Raw genomic sequence first — 26,472 nt, forward strand, 5'->3', positions numbered from 1 at the left:
ATGCTCTTATTGATGAAAACAGCCATTTCCGTTGAATAACCAAACCCCAAGATCATTTCATGCTTGATATTTTCTTAGGGTATTATAACTATAAACTTGATTCAACCTTCTTTCCTGGTTCTGACTTTAAATTTAAGTTGTCATTGAGCAATATCGCCTTCTCTCCCCAAGAGGCAGGCTAGAATGCCATTCCCGACTATTTGACCCAAAATTAATTAATCTACCGAAAACTGAACTCCCTAACTTTTTACACAACTTGTACAATAAAGCCCTTAAGAATCTCACCATTAGCGCAAATTTTTAAATTAAGGTATATATATATATATATCAAGCTACAGGTACCCTGTACATTATTTCTACATAATGAATTAATCATAATCATAGGAGTTCCCGCAAATATTTTTATGCATATTTCTAAAATATTTCCAACATTTTTTGAAGAATAAAAGTGATTATTTTATTTATTTTTTAGGTTCTAAATAGAAGTTTTAAAAAAATCTTGAAAATTTTTCATTTTATGCATTAAAATTACAAATGATTTCTCGAAAAAGATTTCTGAATTTTTGTATTTTGATTAAGAATCTCTATTCTTAATCAAAAAATTGAATATTTTTATCAAACTTCTATTTTTAAATATATTTTTAAAAAATACACCTTAAATGATAAATTTAATTCTATATCATATACAATATATTATATTTTATTCAAATATTGAGAGATTTTATATCGAATGTTTTAATTTTAAGATTATATATTTATTTCTTACATTTAAAACAAAAAAAATATAACAAAATTTGTAAAAAATAAATAACCTTATCAAATATATATTTCATAAGATATTTTCATCAAGATTTTTGTTGGAAATTTATGGAATAACTACCCGAATCAGGATTTTTATTAACTTTGAAATTTTCGGTGGATAAACCAAATGGATTTAATACCATATTTCCCAACTCTTTTAGCTTTCCTAAAAAATAAATATAAAATGCAAAATTAAAGTGTATTCGAGATTTCAAGGTTGAATGTCTTAGTGTTGTTAAACGGCTTCGCCGATTTTTTACTCCAAAATAAATATCACGCAAACCACAAGTTGTTAGTAGATGCCCCCAAAACATAGCTGCCATCTAAGAGCAAATTCATTCAAGCTTGTGTAAAAAATTTATGACTAATGTATTAGGTTTTTAACAAAATGGGCCGTTTAAACATACTAGGATGGCTTGAACTTACAAAATTGGCAAAATTAAGACATCAGGAAATAATCAAAGCAAAAAAAGGGAGTAAAATTCATGTAACATTAGCAATCAAGCCTTAAATAAAACAAAATTCTATAAAATATTTTAGTTTTAAGGTTTTTACCCTATTTTTTCGTACACAAAAAAATGGATATTAAATTAATAATTTACAACAATGATAAATAAGACAGACTGGACTTACCAAACATTTCGGTCTTCAGTTTCTCGTTTTTTTCGTTTATGAGCGGCGGAAGCCTTTGGCAGGCTTGAAGAGCTGGCCCGTTGTATTTATCTATTTCCAGGATTTTCTGATAATCCTTGAGGGCATCTTCCAATCTTTCGCATGATTCGAAGGCTTTGGCCCTTCTGACGTAGGCTTTGACAAATGTAGGGTCCGAATTTAGGGCTTAACAAATCATTAATCAACCGAATGTATTTTTAATTTATTCATGGGGGTTATTAAACTGATTATTATAATTTAAAAAATCGATAGAGAAAAGAACGTAACTGGATTTGTATTACTAATAAGTAGTGATATATGGAGTCATAACACAACAAATTCAACAAGATAAGTCAAACGTCCGCCAGGGACTGAATTTTAAACGTGACGTGTCCCGTCCCGATTATAACGTCGTTGGGTGTCATATCTCCCAAAAAGACCAAATTATTTCTTTATAATTTATTTAAATAAATTTAATTTTAAAAAAGTAAAAAAAAATTTCTTAAAAAATTATACCATCTTTGGAAAAAAGGTACAATTTATTATTTTTTTATAATATTTTCACGCACTTTTAAATTGGAAGTAATTAATGAGATAGATCTTATAGAAATGGATAATTTATTATTTGTTATATATGTATAAAGTTATGAATATATAAAAAATAAAGTATATTATGTTTAAAAATTATATTTTTTTATTAAAAAATTATTGGGACGGAAAACTTAGGTCTGGCAGGGACGATGACGAGTCTCGTTCAATGTATAATGTTGAGTATGGCGTCTTTGGGACGTATCCCATTCTAAAACTGAAGATGTGACGGACGTTTAACCGTCTGACTAGTTCGTTTTCTTAATATCTTGCTCGAGTAAATCCTATCCGACAGTGGCGTAGGCCTATAAAATCCTGGCTACGCCACTGCTATCCGAGCTCTTCAACTTAATATCTTTCTTTAAACTGAAAAATTTTAATATTTAATAATATATATTTTAAATTTTAATTTCCAATAAGCCTATTCAAACGAATCGAATAATAAATTATTCGTTCAGTTCGAATATAAATAATACTTTGTTTATTTGAATAATTTGATTATTCGGAATAATTATTAATGTATTAATACAATTTAATTAGTTGTCATTTTCATTTATGACCTCTGAATATGGCAAGTAATGCAAGTTATATATCTAATGCGTGTGAATGGCTTTCCTTAGTTTGAACAATCTTCTATCAAAAAATCGCATGTTTTTAAAAAATAAGAAAAACTCAATTTGACTTTTACATTAGCTTAGCATTATAGATTAAATTAATTATGCATTTTATCATTAACAAAACTTGATGGCATGCTCTTTGTCATCAGATCATTATATTATTTATTTTTGTTTAAAATTTGATGTAAAATATAAAAAAAATCTGTAACATATTTTTGTGTATAAATTATTTTATTTTATTTTTTAAAAAAAAAGATTTATTGGAGCATGAATAAAAATAGTAAATTTTAGTATCCGCATGAATAATGCCACTATTTGATTTATATTAAAATAGGTCTGATATGCAGAAATTTTAATTTAAATGATGATTTCATAATTTTAAGTTAAAAAAAAATAAATTGTACCTTCATTGCAGTCTAAAATTGATTCTGTATATTGTGCCTAATTATAAAATACATTTGTAACAAAATTGTACCAATAGTAAATATCAGCTGATTGAGTCGATATTTAACATTTCAAAAAAAAAATTGAATTGTCAATATTTTTTAAAAAACCCCAATCAATATCTACACCATTTTTTAAAAATTATTTTATGATTGTAAATATAATTATTTTTTTTAAACACAATTTACTAATGAATTAAAAGGAAGGATAATTCAAATTATTAGTAATGTTTAAAAAAAAAAAATTTATTTTAAGAGTGATTAAAAATTTGATATTTTATTTTATTGGCAACAAGAAAATGGTTCAAAAAATATTGCCCATATTTTAAGAGGTGATTAATTTTGGGGAAATAAAAAAAAACACTTAATCATTCGTGATAATGCATTATATTGCTTTGGCCATGACAAATGAAAATTATTAAAGTCTTTCTGTTTTCCCTATAATAAAGTTAGTTAATTTTTTGCCTACAAAATATTGATTTTTTTATAACATTGGGATGGCAAATAAAACTTAATCTAAATATGTGATTGGTTTATAAATATCAATTTTGTATTTTTTTGTTATTATAATGATATTAGAAATAAACAGTTGAAACCTCATTATAGCAAACTCACTTTATCTAGGCCATTTAACATGTTAAATGATGGCCAAAACCCTTAACATTCCACTCACTTAAATTATAGTGAAATTTTATTGTATAATGTATATATTTTATATTACTTTCTGCATATGGCAAGCTGCCCTGTTTGAATAGTAGATAGAAATTTGTCTGTTGAAAGTAAGAGGGCATATTTTGATGGCATTGGTGTAATTATTTAATGCTTCAGCAATATTTTTATCTGAGTAATGTTTATTGCCTTCATTTTTCAATTCTTCTGCTTTGGCTTTTCTCTCCTTTATATAGTTGGAATAAAATATAAAATAAGTCTATAAAAACATTGATTTAATAATTTTTTGATACAAATTTCAAAGATGCATTGGAACCATTATTAGCCAATATTTTCAATTTTAAGCTATATCAATATGATAATTAACTCTAAGGATTAAAAATATTGGCCCATATTGAGACATAAATTGATACAAAGAAATGAATCAACAAATTTCTAAACTGCTATTAAGTTTAATAAATTTCAGAATTAACTCTTTTACTAAGAATAAACAAAAAAAATTAATAATCACTATTATTAAAATATTTTTATCAACTTAAATTAATTATTACAACATATTTTGGAAAAATAGTGGTATTTGTTTCTTCCAATAAATAATACATTTGGCATCAAATATGAGCCAATATCAGATTGGGTAACAAACATCTTGAATAAATATAGGAATCATCTTTTTAAATATTTTAAAAAAATCTGCAATGACATTTCTATTCTTAAAAAATAAATAACCAAGATACCAAAAAATCTACAAGAATAATATAGTTTTTTAGACACACATAGTTTTTATAATTTTATATGTTACTTCTTTTTAAAAACTTACAGCCAATTCTTCAGGGGACAATAAATTTTCTTCCTTCATTCTTTGTAGTATAATGTCTTCTTTATTTATGTTTCCCTCCTTATAAGTTATGTTATCAGTTTTACCATGATCCTTCTCACAATGATCAAATACGTTTCCTTCAATATTATCTTTTCGATCTGATTTGTCAATTGAACAAGAGGTACTTTTAGGCTTAATTGATGTGTCATTCTTGAATTGGTATAAATTATTTTCATCATTTTCAATGTCATTTGTAATATCGTAAAAATCTTGCATAAATAATATATTTAATATAATAAATATACTATAAATACCATCTTCACTTTCGGATAATATAATATCATTGTTTTCCATTAAGGGCTTTTTCTTTAAAGATTTTTTTCTTCTTTTTTAATGAATGGATGCAAAAATAATGATTTATCGGATGCAAAAATTGTCATATTGTAAATTTTTAAATAAACAAAATAACGACAATAACTTTAAAGTGTATATATATATATTTGATCTTATTTATTGTGATAGCTTAATTATTAAAACAATATATATAATGACCAGGCTCATGAACAGGTTGCAAGATCAAAACTTGTAAATGTGGTAAATTTTATCAATATATTTTTCATAATTTCTAAGTAGACGTGTTATTATAATTATATCTCCGAAATAATTACTCAATTCACAAACATTATTTTAAAATTGTCTATATATTTTACTTTCATAAGTAAAGTTGAAATTTTTGTGTTTAAGATTTAATTGAAATAAAACTCTTAAATTTTTATCTTTTTAATGGTAAACAAGGAAAATTTTGATTATAAAAATATATAATAATACGACGATTTTTATTAACATGATTCTTTATTATATTAATTGTGGAGTCAACAAAATTTTTAGCAACTACTATATTCGTATCTACTATCTTAAGATGCTTATTTAATGGATCAATGGTTGTTAAGGTTTCATAAATTGCATCAATGATACTGTAAAAAAAGACGAAATTACAAAAAATCAAAAAACAGAAATGTAAATGACAAACTAGAGAACTAAATAAAAAGACCTAGGCAATGATCTAAATATAGAAATAATTTATTCAAATCACTAAAATCACAAATATAATAAAATCTTCTTCTTTATTAGTAATTCAACAAAAAAAATTACAATTAATTTCAAAAAAAATATTAAATCATTTTCATAAAAATTTAATAATGATGTAAAAAAAATCACTTTTTTTTAAAAACGATAAAAAAATATAACATTTAAAATGATTGACATTTTAACTATATTTAAAAAAAGTATCATTTATGACATGCCACCCCTTTATGGGCCAATGGCATGTACATAAAAAATATATAAATGCCTATTATTACTAATTTTCCGCTATGTAAAATTTCGCGATATATATATATATACAATCAGAATCCTCAGATGTGAATATCGCGGACTTTGTGGGAGTCATCACGGTAGCAGTAATTGATCCTCCCACAAATCCATGGCATCATCATGTTGTAAGACCGTCGAGGTTGTTGATGTTGACGGAGCGGGCTCATGAAGAGTGCTTATCGCCCTCTGGAGAATGTCCTCTGTCGGTGGGGTTGATGTGATACTAGATCGACTACTGAAATTCCTATTAATTCGCCTCTGTTGGCCGACAGAGCCTAATGAACGGGAGGAAACGACAATTGAACCTGCGTTGGTTCGTCCGGCCTTCGTCTATTATTTCTGGCGGATCTGCCCGTAGAATTGGTATGTAGCTAGGGGTTGGCGAGAATCTCTACCCAAAACGTGACACTGGCTCCGGATATGCCCGTCGCTGTTACATTTGAAGCATCTTCGCTTCCTGGGCCCTCCGGATGTCATAGCATTTTCTTGAAATATAGGGGACTGGATGGTCATCCCTGTATTTTTAGGTATGAGAGTCACTTGTAGGTAACAGGAGCCGAAATCTATCAACTGACTCTTGGTTTGCATGTTGACGATATTTTGCGGTTGATGAATATTCTCAAGAAAATTGTATGCCGGTTAAGAAAATTGATTTATACACAAAAAGATAAGCTTATTCTATAAATATAAATTATTTTTTCTTCTTTTTTTTTTTAAATGTGAAGGTAAAAAAAAATTTTTAGGAAAAAAACTTAAATTAAAAATATAAAAAAACTTTTATGAATATAGATATGAAAAAATTTTCATATATATAGTGTGTATTTGTATAAAAAAAACTTATTATAATATTATTTAAAAAAAACTTATGGTATAGTGCAAACTAGTTGAATCGCATATATGTTTATAAACTTTTCTTATTTCTCACATGTGCCTCAAATATCTCTATGTTATTATCACCAATATCCCTTGGGGTGAGCGTCAAGTAAAACAAAACACAACAAAAGTATTTGTAAAAAAAAATCTAACTCAATCAAGTGAATCCCCTAAGTCAGTATTATTCATTCCTAAATATTAATTACAAATTAGAGGCAACTTCCAATAAAAATAAGTTTGAGGGGAAAAATATACAACAGAAGGGCTGGAAGAAGAAAAATATATCTAACAAAAAATTTTTACCAAATGTTTAAGATTCGCAAAAAAATTAAATTTTTATCAATGTGACTAATCAAACATAACACGACCAACAACAAAAAAAACTTTTCGACTAACACTGAGAACAAAAATTATTTTAATACCCTGAAAAAAAAACTTTCTATTTATTCAATAAAAAATAAAAACAAAACTTTTCTATTCATTAAAAAAAAATGACTTATTGTCCCTATCATCTGGCAGACAAAGAACATTCCTTAACGAACAAAAAGAAAAACCTTTCCAATATCATTAAAATGGTGAAAAACCTTTTAATGAACCCGTCTGAATTGAACTATAAATTGAATCGAAACTGACCATAAAAACTTGTGTACATTGAACAATGTTAAAAAAAATGATCCAATATACGGAACCCTCACCCGATATGAACCCTTAAAAAAAATCGATTATATCTTCTCATATTATTTACCCCTCTTATTTATCCCAATTTTACATGATCGTGATGACGGATCACAGTAACCCCGGTTATTATCAAAATTTCATTTAATTTCGAACCCCGATTTAATACTACCCGACCTCTTTCCCATTTTTTTTTTCGATTGTCAAACAATCTGGTCCAAACTTTCTGGCCCACTAAAAACTTTACCCCTAATTTTACTTCCACTTGATAATCATTAAGACATTCTAACTTGTCTTCGAAAATTATTTCATATTTCTTCATTAAAAGAGATATATTTTCACGCATTTTATATAATTCATGAATACCAATAACAACCATTGGGTTTTCATCAATGCTAATATTGTTTTCAACCAAATTCCGAGGAATTTACACACATATCAGAATTAAGGGTTGAATTATCTTGTTTTACGGTTAAATCAGTCCCTTCTATTTCATGAATATTTTTTCGAGCATTATTAGCAATATTTTTGTTGTTTTTAGTCTCATTTAGGGCCGAACCATTATGTATGGCAAAAATATTCCAATAATTATTGAAAGGACCTAACTGAACAATTCAATCCCACCCCATGATGGTTTCCACATCTTTCTTTACTATCCATAAATCTAGGAAAAATGTGGTTTCATGAAGAATTACTCCCAACTTAGTTTTTCCCAAAACTATTATTTCAGACCCATCAAATTGTCTGACACACATAGATTCTTTTTCAAGTTTACCCCCAGGCCAATACTTATAATAATTTCCACTAGACATTATGGAAATGCTAGCCCCTGTGTTGAACAACATGTTGATGTCCCTTGAATCAACTCTTACAGTAACTCTTGGACAAGGACAAGGTTCGACTAATCTCTCAGTCATTAAAATCTCATATCTTTTAATTGACTGATCAAGATTAATTTCGTTTCCATTTGAACATTAATTCAACTCGGAATTTAGTGGTTCATTAACAATATTCATATATTTTTTTGCAATATAACTGGAATATTTTTCCCATCTGAAAGTATTATCATTCCTTTCATCGGAATATTTAACATACTCTTAGGATATTTCTCCCATTTAAAATCATTAGAATCTTCATTATTTTTATTTTTATCATAAGGATAAAAAAAATTTCGGTTAAAACCACGGCTTTTACGAGAATCATATCTCATTTCAGCATGGTTATTTACTTTATTATTATTTCCACCTCCCGATCTCCTACTTACTATTTACACCTGCAATCATATAGTCAATTTTTGGTACAATTTATGGCTACATGTCCCAGTTTGTTACATTTAAAGCACAAACGGGATATATCATCATTCGATCGTAAAACCTCACATTTATTCGTGTTGGTACCAGAAATTTTCTAACATTAGAATTCTCTAATGTTAATTTCTTTAACGGAAAACCCTCATGAAAATTTTGTACTTTGACCACACAAGTCTCTACCTTGTGGCCCCTATACCCACAGCGGGTACATTTCTCTTCTAAGATTTTCTTATGACCAGAAAAACCATCTTTTTCAACGGAGATATTTTTCCCATTTGACCATGTCGGACCACATATTTGGCCTTTAATTCCTATTCGCAATAACCAATTTATTTATATCTTGCATAATCTTAATCACTTCTTTTATTTCTTTCAATTCTTGGAGGATAACTACAGATCTCTCCACTATATCCAAACGATCATCGTTATTAAATTCCAAAGATTCTACCATTTCTGGTCTGCCGTTCTTGATTTCATTTAAAACCACATTTAAATTACTTTCCAAGACCGAAATTTTTTTCCAACAATTAGCCGACACCGGAGTGTTTATTTTCCAAATTCCATATACCTTGGTCGCAACCAGAGTACATTTTCCAAACAAAAATTTTATTATAATAGATAACCCATATATTGTGATCAATAATAAAATTGTCACTAATGCATTATTTACATCAAATTTATCAACCATTTGATACAAATTTTGATAAGTAATACTAGGATATTCCGAAATTTTATTAAATAAGCTAGGCTCAATATCAAAATTAAACATAAAGCCCATCTCATTATATGGAAAATTTATATTACTTTAAATCGGTCGTGGTAAATAAATAATTTTAGAATATTTAAAAAAATACGTTCTTTTTTCTTTCTTTTTTTAAAACTATTTTTTAAATTAATTAAATTTCTAAAAAATTTAAACAAAAATGTGATTGCGTTGTGTCCTGCGGAGAGATACAAAATATAAAATAAAAATTTTGTTTTTACCTTATAATACCGAATAACCCTGGAATCAAGACTATCCTGGTCACGGCACCAACTGTCAAAAAAAGACTAAATTACAAAAAATCAAAAAACAGAAATGTCAATGACAAACTAGAGAACCAAATAGAAAGACCTAGGCAATGATCTAAATATAGAAATAATTTATTCAAATCACTAAAATCACAAATATAATAAAATCTTCTTCTTATTAGTAATTCAACAAAAAAAATTACAATTAAATTTCAAAAAAAATATTAAATCATTTTCATAAAAATTTAAGATTGACATTTTAACTATATTTAAAAAAAGTATCATTTATGACAGATACAACAAGAGATTAATAGATTAGATTTGCGCTGAATCATGAGTGGTAATCTCCGAGTTACACGTTCTATTATATATTGTTTAAAGAGTTCGATTGGGGTCAATTTAAAAAAAACGGCCCGAATTAAGATTATAGCCAAAATAACATTATATAACAAAGGATTTTGCATATAGCTATGCTTGGACATCTATTTACAAAATCGTGATGCTTACATAATATTATTTTAGCTAAAATCTTAATCGGGCCGTTTAAATCGACCCAAATCGGGATTTTTAACAATACTAAAATGTAAAATAATACTTCATCAATAACTTCAAAATTCATAAATTATACAAGATTTTGTCATCTGATTAGCCCACCTCATCAGGAGCGTACACTCTTAGGGAGTTCAAAAAAATTTTTTTTAATTATTACAAAATTAATGACCTACTTTTTTTAGCTAACATTTCCAAAATGACCTTTGTTTTTAGGTATAAAACAATTTCAAAAATTTTCAGGAGTCTTTTCTAATTTTTCGGGGGTTCGAGTCTATACACCCCCCCCCCACCCCCCTTTGTAACGCCTCTGCATCTCTTGTCTAAATGGGTCTTAAGAGTATGCCCTGTATTTGCAGGATACGTTAAAGGCCTAAAGAAATTATATATTTTTTGCTAAATTGAAAAGATTATAGAAATATTGTTATGCACCAATTATTTACATGATGTAACTTGTGATTGAAACAATGTATATAAAGTACCTTTTATTTATGTCTTGGATTAAAGTTTGTACTCCTCCATTCGACCAGACATAACATTTGAATATACATCTGGCTTATTTAATAGATGCATTAATCTTTAAATCATCATGTTGTTTTAAAATGCTTTCAGCTTTCTAAACCAATCATTCTTATTAAATACTCTTATATTTTTCCATAATAAATATATTAAAAAATTAAACGCAAATTTTCACCTACTGCATCTTTTATCTTATCATCCCCTACAAAAATGTGTCATCTCACTTTTCTTATAATTTGTTGAGATAGATTCCAATACCATTTCTGCCATAATATATGTGACTTCATTTTGAATTTAAAGTGATGTGTATTTAGCATTTTTTAATATTAATTTTATTTAAATTTTTTATCATTTTGTTAGGTATATGAAAACATCGCAAAAAGGTCCTGAAAAATTAATTATATTTTCATCTAAATTGCCAGATTAGTGGAACCAATCGAATAAAAGGCAGTGTTGTTAAACGGCTCGTTTTGAGCCGATTTTTTAAAACGGCTAACTCTATTTTTTAGGCAGAAAAATATTACCTAAGCCTCGAGATTTCGATAATATATGCCTAGACCTTTGTTCCTTCTACGAGCAATATCTTCAGACTTGAGTTATATTATTCTGAATAAAATAGTGAGTTAGCCGTTTTTAAAAATCGGCTAAAAACTAGCCGTTTAACAACACTACTAAAAGGGCTCTTTTGTATGTTGAGAAATTGTATCAAATTAAACAATTTCAAATAATATCGATTACGCTCAATTTCATTTAGATTTAATGGTAAGTAAAAATTTAATAACTAATTTTTTTTTAAAATTTAAAAGCCGGAAATAATTGTAGAGGCCATTTCTGGAGGTCAAAAATATATTCGGAGGTTTAGGGGCCGGAAAAATCTTTTGATGGGGGCTATCTTCTTCAGTAACGACCTTGAAATTTAGATACAAAATTAAATGTTATATTTTCTAAAAATTTGAATTGAATAATAATAAAAATAAATCATTAATTTATTACCAGTATAAATATATTTGCCAAGTGTCACTTACACTGGCATAGTTACGGATTTTCCTGTTTTTTTTTGTAAATATTTTAGCAGTATTTATGGAATATTTCTTAAGAATATATATTAATCAACAACATTTGAATTTTTTTAATGATAATTTATATATTACAAATTTATATATATACTCTTAAAATTCATATTACAAATTCTTTCAGATCACTATTTATTTTATAGTGATTCATTATAGTAGCAATAGATTAATTTTAGCCAAACCGGATTTTTAGACTAAAAATTTTTCAGCTTTGGAGATATGGGCATAGTTTCAAATTTATAATTGATAAATTTAAAGATTATTTAGGTATTAGTAATTGTCAATTTTTAAGTCACTAGTCTTAATAAAACAAGTTTCCTGTTCGAAAATAACCACAAAATTAAAAAATTTTATAAAAATCTCCCCCCCCCTCCCAAATAAATTCCTGACTACACACCTGCTCTGATATATTTCCCCCATGAAAGGTACTATTGAGCCGTATATAGATTGAAATATTTTTAAGATTCTCTTCTGTCAAAATATCTTGATAAAGGAGAATAATTAAATTTCATGATTGAGACTATTTTATATACTAACCTTGGTGGTTAACCGTCAAATTGAAATATACAAAAATATCTCAAAATTGGAACAGTTAGCAGAACAATTTACAAGTATAGTGATTTGATATCTTATATAATTTAAATAAAAAAAATTATTGCTTTTAGTACTTGAATATTTCCTATCTTGATACTAATTTTAGACTATTAAAAGCTTTTTTCTTTATACCCTCTGCCAAACGAATTGAAGCACTTTAAAATGCATACTAATTAATCATTGCGATATTGACTTAAACTTCAGAAGTTGTGTCTTTGGAAGCTTGGCAAAGTTCATGCTGGCTGCGTTTTAATGAGATTTGGATTCATATTAAATATTAAAATACAATGAGATTTTAACACTTTACTTCTATATCTATTAAGCATAAAAGAACACTATAAAGATCCCAAAATCATAAGATCCAAAAAAAATATTCTGAATGAGAATAGACTGTAATTGATTTTTGAGCGATTCAATATTAAAACGTAGACTTCGGCTGACTATGATGATGATTACATAGAGGTCAATAGAAAGAAGGTAATACAAGAACTAAAATGGCAGTATGTATCAATAGATATAAATAAACTTTTTGAATGAATATGATTTTCTGTAGAGCAAAATTGTTACACTTTTTAGCTCGGCATGTGGACTTTCGGAATCTCTAATGTAGAGGTCTCACAGATCAAGAAATTCCACTTTTCTATTTTTTTGGCCCGAGATCTTATTTTATGAATCGTCATAAATAAAAGCGAAGAATAAATGACCTAACTCCCTAAAACCCATAATGATCCCCCCCCCCTCCTTACTTGTTAATAAGCCTGATTTGGGTCAATTTTTAAAAACGGCCAGATACTGATTTTAGCCAAAATAATTTTATGCAAGCCTAGAAATTTGGCAAATAGGTGTCAAACCTTTCTGCCATCTATGAACAAAATCACCAGGTTTACATTATATTATTTAGGTTATAATCTTAATCGGGCCGTTTTTTAATATCGACCCGAAACTGGCTTTTTAACAATATTTCTTGTTCCTAATGTTGTTTTGCATTTCGAAACAAAATTATCTTACCTGAAATTTTAAAATGAATCATTTATAAGATAATGAGCAAAGTATTATTTAATCATCACAATATAATGTAATGTATGTATATAAATATTAATAATATCAATTAAAAAATAAATAAGAATATCACCGCGATTTATGATTTATATAATATTGCATTTGATTTTAGTATCTGATAAAAAAAACATCCCCCGAATAAATAAAATTTAAAAATCATCTTAATCATTGATTCGGTATTAATTTTGGAACCCAACGTTTAAAAAAAAATAAAAATATAATTCATATAAAATATCATCATAATCCTTCACATATATTATAAACGTTTTAAAAAAAATGCATTGTAATATTCATGGTTCCACTAAAAAAAATATTTCTTTATATAACAAAAATCTAAAGATTAGTATTTTTAAAAAAATAAATAAATAAAGGATTTTCTTTATAACAATTCTTGCAACATTATTTATTTTTTTCAAGAAGAGGATTTACACCAAGGCGTTTTGTATTCGTCGCAGTACAAAACCACTTCGATCATTTCGTATGGATATTTGTCGACGTATAGTGTTTCTCTCGATACAACGGTGTAAAGGCCAGGTAAGTTGTTGAGACCAGTCAGGTGATCCCGCTTTTTCGATATCTTAATTTATGGATAAATAATTATAATTGGGTAATATATATATATCGGCTAATTCGACTAGGATGCCTGTCAAAGAAAATCTGTTAATATTAATATGTTTTATTCCATATTAGCCAAATTTTAGCTGCTATCTTTTTAAGAAAAAAAAATCTGAGGACAGAGTGATAGTTTGCTAAATACTTGGTTTAGCCAATTTTTTAGCCGGCTAAAAATATGGTAATTACCCAACAATAATTAAATATGAGATTGATTTGTTTTTTTTTATCAAAGGGTCTGATAATAGAAAAGGTAGACATGCCAAATTCAAATATTTTATAAAATTTTAAGATCCTCGTTTCGTGCCCTAATTGACACTTGATTGATTTTTCTACATATGTGTATCAAATTATTACATCGAAATTTAACCTATATTTATGCGATTTTGATTGCATTTATATTTTAAAGATAGATTATTTACTTAACTTAAAAAAAATAGATGGAACAGTTTTATATGTAATTAATTAATAATAATAATAAAAAAATTGAATAGTTTTATGGTTTGTAACTTTTGTTAGCCATGTTATTTTTTTTAAAAAAATAACGTTATATTTAAAATTTTTACTGAAAAAAAAATGTGATCTGATCTTTATATTAGCATTTAACAGGGCAAAACAATCATAAAATAAATTTTAAATATAAGAAATGTTTTTAAAGAAATTAAGATGAGAAAATAAATTATATTTTCTTATAATATTTTGTAATTAATCAATTATGTATATACAACAGTGGCGTGGCTAGCCTTTACAATCTCAGGAGGCTCAAAAAAAAAATTTCCAATTGCCTGAATTTTTTTTAGACTAATATTTTGAAAATTGACCCTTTTTTTTAGTTTATAATTTCAAAATAATTTTTTAAAGTTATTTTTAAAAAAAAAATGTTCATAATTTTTAAGGGGGTTCGAGCCCTGTATTTACCTCCCATAGTGACACTACTGTATATGTATAGATTGGTGATTTGTTCATTGCAGTTAAAAGTGTCCATACATAGGAGTCAGTTGTATCCACATTTTTTGGTTTTATTTTTATAAATTTTTTATTTCTAATAATATGGTATGTTAACTTAAGTTAATATTGCGATGATTTTTGTTATAATAAAATATTTATTGAAAATTTTATAAAATATATTTATTGTTCAATGACTAGTGAATTAAATTTTAGAAATACCGGTAGAGTGAGGATTCTCAATTGAGTAAATCGTCTGATGAAGAATATATAAAATATGACACTGGTAAATCTAGTATTTCTTATGCTATATTAAAATATTTAGGTGTTATTAAATCAGATTATACGGATATTGAAAGCATTAACTCTGACTCAAGCCAGTCAAATGATAGATCAAGCTGAAGGTATGCCACATATCGGGGCTTGAAGGAATTTTGTTCTACGCATGGTTGTCGCAGTCCCATTGCACTAAAATTTTAAGTTATGCTTTGATAATTGGTTCTCAAACAGGTTATATTAGCCCAAAGGTGGGTACAATGTGTATAGGGCAAATCGTCTCAAAAATTGCGTTTGCCAACATATCAAGAATTTTAAAAAAGGGAAGAGGATTTGTTGAAAAAAAAGATAATCAACGGAGTCGATTTATCTGTTATCAAATTGTTTGACAATCCTTCCGTTTGTCTAATAAGCAGCTTTATAGGGATCCACCCAATATCTGCCATGATACGATTCGATCGAGAAAAAAAAAGGAAAGCATTAATGTGAAATGTCCTGCCATTGTTAAAAATTACAATAAAAACATGAACTGAGTGGTTCTTATATATTCCCTGCTAGCATTATATAAAATTCATATGTCCCGAAAATGGTATCATCGAGTTGCATTTCATATATTTGATATGATAATTGCTAATGGATGGCTATTATATCGGAGGGATTTTAACCTGTTACAAATTCCTAGGAAGGAGCAGGAATCACTCCTATCTTTTAAAATATCAGTCGCAGATGTCTTGTGTAAAGGAAATAAAGGTACTGACTGGTTCAGCTTCGAGTAATAAACGAATATCGGTGAAATCCGGATAAAAAAGTGTAAAAGAGGTACAGCGCAGAGTTTGCCAAATTTGCATTTTGGCCCAATTATGACAAAAGGTCAGGTGTAAATTACCAGGATGTAAGATATTACGAAAGTAGAGTGAAACAAATTCGGGGTATCATTACGTTTCCTCATCAAATAATTGTTTTACTATAATTCATAAAAACTGGTTTTTTTTGTCTTTGTATAAATCATTTTTATACAATTTGTAATTTAAGAGAATAAAATAAACCTTATATATGCGTTGTATATTTTAGTTAATATACTCCAAAAAACTTAGAAATATTGAAAAAATTCGGGGAAAAAATTATTATCTTCTTTAGATATATATATATATATAATCAAAAGAATGAAAATTTTCGCTTAATTGGTATAGCGTGCAATAGTGGGTTTTAAATATATATTTTGATTAAGATTTCGTCCTTAATAAATCTTCTTTCTTTTTTTTAAATCGGACATGGGTCATATCTAAAACGGCTAGAAAATTTTTTATTTGGAAGGTCTTACTTACACAATCAATTTAATATACAACATATTTTTTTGGAGAACCATCTGGCATTACAATATGGGTTCCAAATAATCATTTTTTGTGTATAATATTTTCGGATAGGTTACATTTAATTCCTCCAGTATATTTTAAACAGTTTATATTTTTTGAAAAATTATTCATAAATTTTTCAATTAAATTTTTTTTTTTAATTTAATTAATTAGTCTGGTTATTAAATTTATAAGGATAAATGACGTAAATTAAGTGTTAAGTCAAGATTTTATTTGTATACTTCGTATTGCTTAGAGGACATGCGCATATCCCTTGGTCTAGCATTTTTGTCGTGGTTATGTAAAAATGTTTTTTTGCCAGTCGTTATATTTTGCGGGTTAAGTACCTGTGGTATGAGAGAAAAAAATTTAACTTAAGTAGATGATGTTCCTATCCACATATTTTTCATCTCCAACATTTTCCTATATTCGTTCGAAACCGATCTGATACCCTATACTGATATTTGTAATGCAAATTTTTTAAATACTACTACAATTATGACCAGAGCTAAAAAATCAATTTATATTATAGAATAGATAGTTGGTATTAATATTAAAATAGTACATATAAAATTATAATATTATCAATAAAAATAGCAAAAATCTACGATTGGACTATGTATAATCCCCTGCCGTATTGAAGAGAGACTCAGGCGCTCATTATTCACGTGTAAATTTTGATAGTTAGATTCTCAGCATTGACTCGCCGATAGTCAAGGAAAATCACTAGGGATATATTATCAATATTATTGTTTACTAGTTATCTAAATAAAAACATGGATAAGATATTGTTAAAATAATGGGTTTGACAAGAAAACCCCAACTTTTGGTTAGGTTTAAAAAATAAACCAGATCACGCTAAACCAAATGGGTAGATCGATGTATTAATTCAACCCGACCAAGCAATTTAACAACATTCGATTCAATAAAAAATTTACTGAAATATATGTTATTAGTCATTACCGCCTAGGTGCAAAAATTCTTTTAAATATTCATTTCTTTCAAGTATGACAGGCCTACATTACTATCTTCAGTATCCCCTATTTTATAGTTATTTTAATTCTCCTTGATTTTTTAGTTTATAGATATCCCACCCTCATAAATCAAATTTACATTTCATTGAATTATGTGAAGCATTGTCATTTTTCTTATTATCTAAATTATCAATAAGATTTAATACTATTTTTTTTAAAAATATTATTTGGAGAATCTTTACTGAGAGTTCGAAGTTGAGCATTTATATCATCTTTAATGGCTTACACGCAATCATGAGATTTTCAATGTAAGAAATGTTTTTTAGGTAAAAGAAAAAATCCTTAAAAGGGGAATCAAGTAATGTAACTATATAATAATTTTCCTCGTCATAAATTTCAAAATTGCCCAGGGGAATAAAAAAACCAAAACATATTTTATCATTCGTGATTCATTCCTGTTTTGCCCATAGCTGGCAATTGGTTGCATAAGCAGCAATTTTATCTTTTGTCACAGAAATCAATCATTTACATACTTGTGCGGGCAATAAAAATATTAAACCTAACTCAGCACATATTATTCCAGGGTGTGCTGACTATTGAGTCTTATATGCACGAACTATGGATAGAACAAAGGGAGGTACAGCTGATTCATTATCGATAATCTCAATTTGGAAAATTTTATCATTATATGAATGGGAATTAGGAGAAAAGGGTAATTAATGTTCAGGAACCAATTCACAGGGTAAACAAAAGAAATAAGTGCCGAATTATGTTCAGCTAGCAATGTTATACCTTTTCGTTGAAATTCTGAAAAGTGGAATTAAAGATTAATGGGAACACGGATAGAGGTGTGGTAGACCATGAAAAATACGATAAATAATCAATTGAGAACCCGATATTTTGATATTTATGCTGACAAAAATTATCTTATAGCAACATTACTTGATCCTCGTTATAAGGATTTCTTTTTACCCAAAAACATTTCATATATTTAAAATTTCAGGAATGCATATAAATAAACCTTTTATTAAAGATGATAATACTGTTAACTTCCAAATCCCAATAAAGATTCGCCAGGTTTTATATTTTTTTAAAAAAATAAATTTCGTATCGATAACTTAGGTAATGACAATGAGAAAAATAATGTTTAGCATAACATTAAAAAAATGTAAATTTAATTTAAGGGATGCGCATAAATTAAAAAATCAAAGAGTAACAAGATAAAAATAAAATAATTGAAAGTAATATAGATGACCTGCCATACTTGAAAGAAATCAAGTAATATTTAAAAGAATCTATATCTAGACTGTAATAACATTTTTTTCAAATTTTTTCTAGTGTTGCAATTGAGTTATGGTTGACTCATTTGTTAGGGTGGTATCTCTGATTATTTTTCAAAACTAACAAAAGGTTGGCTTAGTGTTGTTAAACGGCTCATTTTGAGCTGATTTTTTAAAACGGCTAACTCGATATTTTAGCCAGAAAAATATTGCCTAAGTCTCAAGATTTCGATAATATATGCCTAGACCTTTGTTCCTTCTATGAGCAAAATATTGAGGCTTGCGTAATATTTTTCTGGACGAAATATTGAGTTAGCCGTTTTTAAAAATCGGCTCAAAACGAGCCATTTAACAACACTAGTTGGGCTTGTATGAAACACACTATTTTAAAAATGCTAATTTAATATCTATGTTTATTTAGATAACTCTAATAACAATGATTGATATTATATCCCATGTGGATCCACTTGAATATTGGCAAATTTTTGCTAGAAAATATCAAACTTTGTAAAAACTTACATGTAAGTATTTGACATCTTCCGCAACAAGTCCCATCTGAGTCTGTCTTCAGTAGGGCAGGGGATATTAATAGTCCACATCGTATAAGTTAATTGCTAGAAAACCTAGAAAGTCACATATTTATTTTTAAAAATCTAAAAATAATTATATATATATAAAATATTAAATATGACTATTTTGTAGGGGTGTACCGATACCCACTTTTTGGAGGCCAATTCAATGTTGCAAAATCTAGTAGGCAATATTTTTTTGGCTAAAATTTAGACTTTTTAACAATTGTCTCAAGTGGAGATATTTTGTATCACTACATACATCTACTCATCTTTAATACTTTTTCATCTATAATTTAACTATACCATAACTTAAGTCATTTAAATATATTATAATGATCAGTTAGTTTTATTAATGAATCAAAATATTTTTATTGATAAATCACTCATTCATATATTAACATTAATCCATATACATAAAAGGTAATAAACAAATATATTATGAAATTTGAGATAAATTTTTTTTTAAATTAAGACGTCATTTTATCGGATCGTTTTATTATATAGCCCGATAAAATATTTTTTAAAAAAGGTGAAATATCAGTGCATCCCTACTATATTGATACTATTTAATAATATGTATACATTATTGAATATATTTTTTTGATAACTATTATAATAATTATCATTTTTTAACTTTACTTTTAAATTGTGGAAATAAAAATTTTAAAATAAAAAATTCAACTTTTTATAATAAATAAGAATTTTTTTTAAATTACATTTGGTTCAAGGGTAGTTGATCGGTTTTAAACAACTATCCGAAAATGTGGGATTCATGAAAAATATGTGGTTAGGCAATTCAGAGACAGAACGCTTTTTGTTTTAAACAGAAGTACAAAGAGAAATATCGTATATATATATCAGAGACCTGCAGAGGCACCATTTGCACGGCCCGGCCCGGATTTAAAAATTAAAGGCCCGGCCCGGATATTTTTTTAAAAAAAAATTTCAGGCCCGGCCCGGATAATTTAACTCGGAATTTTTTAAAATTATATTCGACCTGGTATATACAAAAATTCACCTATGAGGTATTTTACCATATTTTTCAGCGAGTATTATCGCTTATTATTTAAAAAATACATGAAAAAAGCTAATATTTTGAGAATATTATATTGAATTTATAAAAATTATAAAACTGTTATTTATAAAAATGGATATTTTGAGCATATACTATATTTTTTGCATTTATAAAAATAAAACTAATATTCATAAAAATGGTAATAATATTTTGAGCATATACTATATTTTATATTGCATTTAAAAAAATAAAACTAATATTTAATTTATAAAAATGGAAAATATTTTGAGAATATTATATATTTTATTTAATTTACTATTTAATTTATAAAATAAAAATAAATCGCTATTTAAAAAAATGCATGTATAATAAATAGTATTTCGAAAAATCTAATTGCACAATATTAATATAATTTATCTTATATATTACATTTATAGGTTGGTTTTTCAGGTGTAAAAATAAATTATTAATTTTCATGGATTTACCATCACATTTATGTCTTTTTAGATGTGATGTACCATGTTTATAATTATAAGATAATATACTTGAACAATTCTTACATTGTACGTAGCCAATGTTTTTTTTTATTTTCATCTATGATGATGTTAAATTTAGCCCATATTTCAGATTTTAAATTATTATTTGTATTTCTAAAAGAATAAATATTATTTTTAATTTTATTAATTATATCATTAGTATTTTGTGCCATAATATTCCTTTATTTGATTGTTTTGGTAAATATTCTAAAAATTTAGATATGAATTATAAAAAATATAATATTAATACTTGAATATTAGGGCTTATTTAAGATATTCCTTTATTTAATTGTTTTGATAAAATATGTTGTAAAAATTTAGATATGAATTATAAAAAAATATATTAATACTTTGAATAAATTTGCAGGAAATTAATAATTAGATTGATCTGTGGGTGTTAGGTGTGTTAACCATCACCCAATATTATATTAATCATAACTATAATATAATATAATCTTATAATTATTAACACATAATGTAAAATTTTTTATAAAAAATATTAAGGCCCGGCCCGGGTTTAACAATCTTAAAAAATTTAAAATATGGTCCGGCCCTGGCCGGGCCGGGTATAGGGCTGGGCCGGGCTTAGGGCCGGGCCTGCAGGTCTCTGATATATATATATATAATTGTTTCAATAAAGTGATAGATAATTTAAAATTAAATTCTGTGATTTATTCTTATAGAGGAACTATTTTAAATTTTTTAAATTATTTTAAGTAATCTAAAACATTAACAAACAAATGATATTTTGTCAACTAAAATTCTATTAACCAAAATCGACCTCAGGAGAAAAAAAAATTTATTTAGTAAATACATTCAATTCAACATATCAAAATCTCCCAAATACTTTTTGTATAACTATGTTTAAAGAGTAACCCACAATGTTGGACAATAAAATATAAATAAATTTAATAAATTTATTTTATTCCATTTTATAAAATAAGGAGATGATTATTTCAATACAAGGATTAATATCTGGACAAGAAGTCATGAAATTGATAAGATCTAATTTGCATAAACCAATAAAGATGGTAGTAGTGTTGCTAAAAAGCCTGATTTGGGTCAATTTTAAAAAACAGCCTGATTAAATTTTAACAAAATATATAAACCTGAGCTCATAGATAGCAGAAATATTTGGACAACTATTTGCCAATTGATGAGGCTTACATAATATTATTTTGGCTAAAATCTTAATCAGGCCATTTTTTAAATAGACCCAAATCAGGTTTTTAATGACAATATTTGGTATATCAAAATATAAAATAATAATTTTTATAATTTAAAATAAAGATAGAAAAACAACAAATTAATGTAAGAGTTTATGAAAAAAATAATATTAAAAGTAAATTTTTTATATAAAAATATAAAAAATATATATATCTTTTGTGGATTCATTTAAAGATAAAATATTATTTATGCAAATATATCTTATTTAAATATTTCAAAAAATATATAGTGTAATTTATAAAAGGATATTTTATCAGATACAAGCATTGGTGTCCTTCCAAACTTTGCATGTCTTATGATGTAAATAAAAATGTAAATAACATAATTATATGGAAAACCAAAATCATTTTTAGTAAAATGGATAGTTTTGCCATATGATCATAACAAATGAATAGCATTTTTACAATTAAAGTTTATATAATAAAAAATTAAGTACTTTTATATTTTTTTCCTTTAATCTAATATAAAATTCATCATCTTCAAGACCCCATCCCCAATATCTATTGGACATGCCATTTACCTATAGATTAGGAAACAATAAAAATATAATTTTAAAATATAACTTGTTGATATAGAATGTGTGATATTAATAATATTCCCCCAATAAATGTTGGATAATTATATCTTGGATGTATTCCACTGGGAGTTAAATGTAAAACTTCACTGGGAGAAGGATAAGAATAATTAATAGCCTGATTTAATGGTAACAAATCTATATCATGCATTGCCAAATAATCAAAGTTTTCTAACTTACTTAAGGCAAATCCAATATTTATTAATGTAGCCCTGTTAAACCTGCATATTTTTTTAAAGTGAGAAAAAAAAATAGAAAAATAATACCTATAGGAATCAATTTGATTCACAATGAATATTTTGAAATCCAAATTTTTTGATAATAAAAACTTAGACATGTGAGGTACAAACATATTTAATTCTTCTAATCGGTCTCTGTAAGGAACAACAATTGCTAGCCTATGCCCATTTTTAGTATATGATTTGTCAAATTTGTAGATAAAATTCTCTTTAGTATAATTTTGTGCAAAATCATTCTAATATTTGTAAATATGTAAAGTAACTATGTATATTTTTACCTGTAGCTTATTTATGGATATAATAAATATTACAAAAAAAAAACCATATGTTGCTAGCAATTTTATTTTTCTTAATTTTCGCATAAAATTTTAAAAATCGTGTTTACGCATGGATTTGCCTAAAAGTCATTTGATCGAAACTTTAATTAAGAGTGGCAATTATTATATTATTTTATTATATAAATATGAAAATTAATTTTAGAAGTCTAAATTAATATTATTGTGGGTATCAGATTCAGAATCTGGTTTCTATATAAACCAAAATAGAGATTTTAAAATTTTCTAAAAATCTATTTTATTGTAATGACGAGCCCTAAACAGGTGCGCCACTTTTCATTGCAAGGTTTTAATATGACGGAAAGTTTAGAGTATAGCACATTTGAAGAGTTGTGCAAATTTGTCACACCTATAGCTCACCCGTTAGCTACTGAAAAAGTTAATACCCGTATTTTAAAACTTGTTAAAAAAGGTATTAAACATTATTCATTATGTATTATAATATATCTGAAAAGCTTATAAAATGAAGACATTAAAAATTGGAATCAAAGCAGTTCAAAAAGCTATAAGAAAAGGAGAACGAGGGTATGAATTTGTTTAATAAATTTAATATTTTTTATAAGTATTATAATATTAGCTGGGGATACAACTCCCATTGACATAATATCCCATATGCCTATTTTATGTGAAGATAAAGAATTGCCTTATATATTTACTCCTTCAAAGAATGTTATTATTATACATATATATTATATAATATATACTTTAGGAATTAGGTGCATCATTTGGCAGTAAGAGATCCACCTGTGCAGTCTTGATAAATATGGATTCAAAATATGCAAAGCTATATGAAAAAATTGCATTAAATATTAAAAAAATACCAATGCCTGAATAATTTTTTGATTCTTCTATGTAATAAAATCAATATAAATACTTAATGCAAATAAATTTTATGATTATTAATTTTTTTTAAATATTATATATCCTTTTATCCCTGCAATATTTTAAATTAATTTCAAATATTTTCTAAAAATCAAAAGCAGTAAGTGCTAAACCCTCTAGTGTTGTTGGACAACAGAGCTACACTAGATTTCCTCATTTCCACCAAAATGGATATTAAATAAAGGGGAATGAGGAGCCCTTTACCTATTTGTAAGCAATCCACACTTAATAATAGTCTAAAGACTATTATTTAATAAACTTCTGTTGGGTGATTAAAAAGGGTTTGAGCAAAGATATAGGCTACAAGGGCTATGATTTTAGATTGCTATATATATCTGTTAGATAAGTTAATAAACTATTGGTTCAAAATACTGTAAAAATAACTATTCACCCTATTGATGTTAATAATATGAATAAATTGGAAGATTGTTGTCATAGTGAAGCTGAATTTATGTAAAATAAATTTTTGATAACATCTTTTAGAATCAGTGATGAAGTGTCAAGTTTACTACTAGGGAAGCAATCAAAAAAATATTTTTCTTTTAGTCAAACTCAAACATAATTAAGATTTATAAATAAGTGGTATTTGTCTTTGTTTTTGAGTAAAATGAACAAGTACTGCATTATAAAAGTTATCGCTAGATTTTAAATTTTTTAATAATTTATTTTCAATCGAAATCAAAGATAGATTTGATAATCGATTTTAGCACATCCTGTTTCTGCAATACGATTTGATCTTTAGATGAAAAACTCCGTTCTGCACTCTCTGTTGTTAAATTCAAAGTTAAGATGAATTTACATAATTTAAAAAACTCTTTAAAACTTTTCATCAAATCGGTGCGTATAAAAATTCAAGTATTTCATTAACATTCTTTTTCTTTCTAAATTAAACATCTGGAAACACTACCTTTAATTCGGTTTCCAGCTTGTGTAAGTCGAAAAATGAGAACAAGTGTCGTTTAAATTATCTAAAAAATATTTTGGGAAATTTTGATTATTTGAAATTTACTAATATCTAACAATTCGACGAATTTCATATTTTTTGGTGTAAGACATATGAAATAGAATTAATTAAATCATTTTGAATATTGCTTGATAGTTCAATAAAAACTGCACTATTTGTAAATGATGTTTAAATAGTTAATTTTCTTCCGCGAGCAAATAAATTAATTCAATAGAATTTCCTCTATTTACTGAATTAGAAGATTCATCCTCACCACGGAATACGAGCTCCTGAATTCCAAGAATATTTTCAATATTTATCTATTTGATTTGACTTTAGAATTATGCTGTTCGATTGATATTGCGCATCGAATCTATCATATTTTCAATACGATTTTACCCAAATATTTTTAATTGAATCATCGACTGCAAATGAGAGATTGATTCTTTGCCGTTTAACTGCCTTTGAAAATTATTCATATCCGAAAATCCTTTATCATTCCAAACATATTTTTCCTTTGGGAATAATAGACATGACCAACAATATAGAGAATTAGAAAATTCACATCCAGTCAATTCATATTTATCGATAGAATAATTACGGATGCAAGTTTTGATTTCTTTTTTTAAGATTTGTAAAATTGGTTTTGGTCTTCCTTTTCAATAATCAATTTTTTCGCATCAATTCTTGAGCTAAATGATAATGTTAATAAATTTTCAATAATACTACAATTATTAAATTATTAAGGATTTTAAAAACGAAAATTTATTATTTAAAAAAGTAAGGAAAAAAATATTAAATAAAAAAAATTGTTTCTCTTTTATTTATTAAAAAAATAATTATTTTTTTATTTGCTTCCCCAATGCTTATTTTTTAATGGTTAAATTGCACAATACCATAACATGATTTTCTCTTTATTTATTAAAAAAAATAAGCAATATTAAATTTGCTTCCCTCATGTATATTTATTTTAACGTAGTAAAAATAATAGTAATTTTAACGTAGTAAAAAGTACTTTTTTAATGTAGTAAAAATAATAGTATTTCTTAATTTAGTAAAAATAATATTAATTTTATAACGTTATAAA

The 26,472-nt window shown here is 26.4% G+C and overlaps 3 protein-coding genes across 4 annotated transcripts; 1 reads left to right on the forward strand and 2 right to left on the reverse strand.

The window, feature by feature from the left end:
• Window positions 1-809: 809 nt before the first annotated feature.
• Window positions 810-4,985, reverse strand: LOC135926220 (tetratricopeptide repeat protein 1-like). 2 transcript variants are annotated; one of them, XM_065462010.1, is made up of 6 exons: window positions 4,901-4,985; window positions 4,587-4,855; window positions 3,822-3,995; window positions 3,062-3,098; window positions 1,435-1,638; window positions 810-967 (listed from the first exon to the last, which is right to left on the reverse strand). In XM_065462010.1, the coding sequence occupies exons 1-6, from the start codon at window positions 4,938-4,940 to the stop codon at window positions 846-848; spliced, it is 846 nt and encodes a 281-aa protein (XP_065318082.1). In that variant the 5' UTR covers window positions 4,941-4,985; the 3' UTR covers window positions 810-845. The 2 variants fall into 2 exon arrangements, with proteins under 2 accessions (XP_065318082.1, XP_065318083.1); XM_065462011.1 differs by lacking the exon at window positions 810-967 and adding an exon at window positions 990-1,145.
• An 8,744-nt stretch (window positions 4,986-13,729) lies between these two features.
• LOC135926498 (beta-1,4-galactosyltransferase 7-like) lies at window positions 13,730-23,590 on the reverse strand. Its single transcript, XM_065462394.1, has 6 exons — window positions 23,504-23,590; window positions 23,253-23,461; window positions 22,976-23,207; window positions 22,849-22,932; window positions 17,051-17,155; window positions 13,730-14,200 (listed from the first exon to the last, which is right to left on the reverse strand). Exons 1-6 carry the CDS (start codon window positions 23,585-23,587, stop codon window positions 14,036-14,038), a joined length of 879 nt encoding a protein of 292 aa, XP_065318466.1. The 5' UTR covers window positions 23,588-23,590; the 3' UTR covers window positions 13,730-14,035.
• Window positions 23,591-23,837: 247 nt separating this feature from the next.
• On the forward strand, window positions 23,838-24,435 carry LOC135926533 (H/ACA ribonucleoprotein complex subunit 2-like). Its single transcript, XM_065462442.1, has 4 exons — window positions 23,838-23,972; window positions 24,016-24,085; window positions 24,124-24,229; window positions 24,270-24,435. Exons 1-4 carry the CDS (start codon window positions 23,855-23,857, stop codon window positions 24,393-24,395), a joined length of 420 nt encoding a protein of 139 aa, XP_065318514.1. The 5' UTR covers window positions 23,838-23,854; the 3' UTR covers window positions 24,396-24,435.
• Window positions 24,436-26,472: the final 2,037 nt, after the last annotated feature.

This window comes from Gordionus sp. m RMFG-2023, chromosome 3 (genome assembly GCF_954871325.1).
Source record: "Gordionus sp. m RMFG-2023 chromosome 3, tfGorSpeb1-WG-v2, whole genome shotgun sequence".
Taxonomy (NCBI): Eukaryota; Metazoa; Nematomorpha; class Gordioida; order Chordodea; family Parachordodidae; genus Gordionus; species Gordionus sp. m RMFG-2023.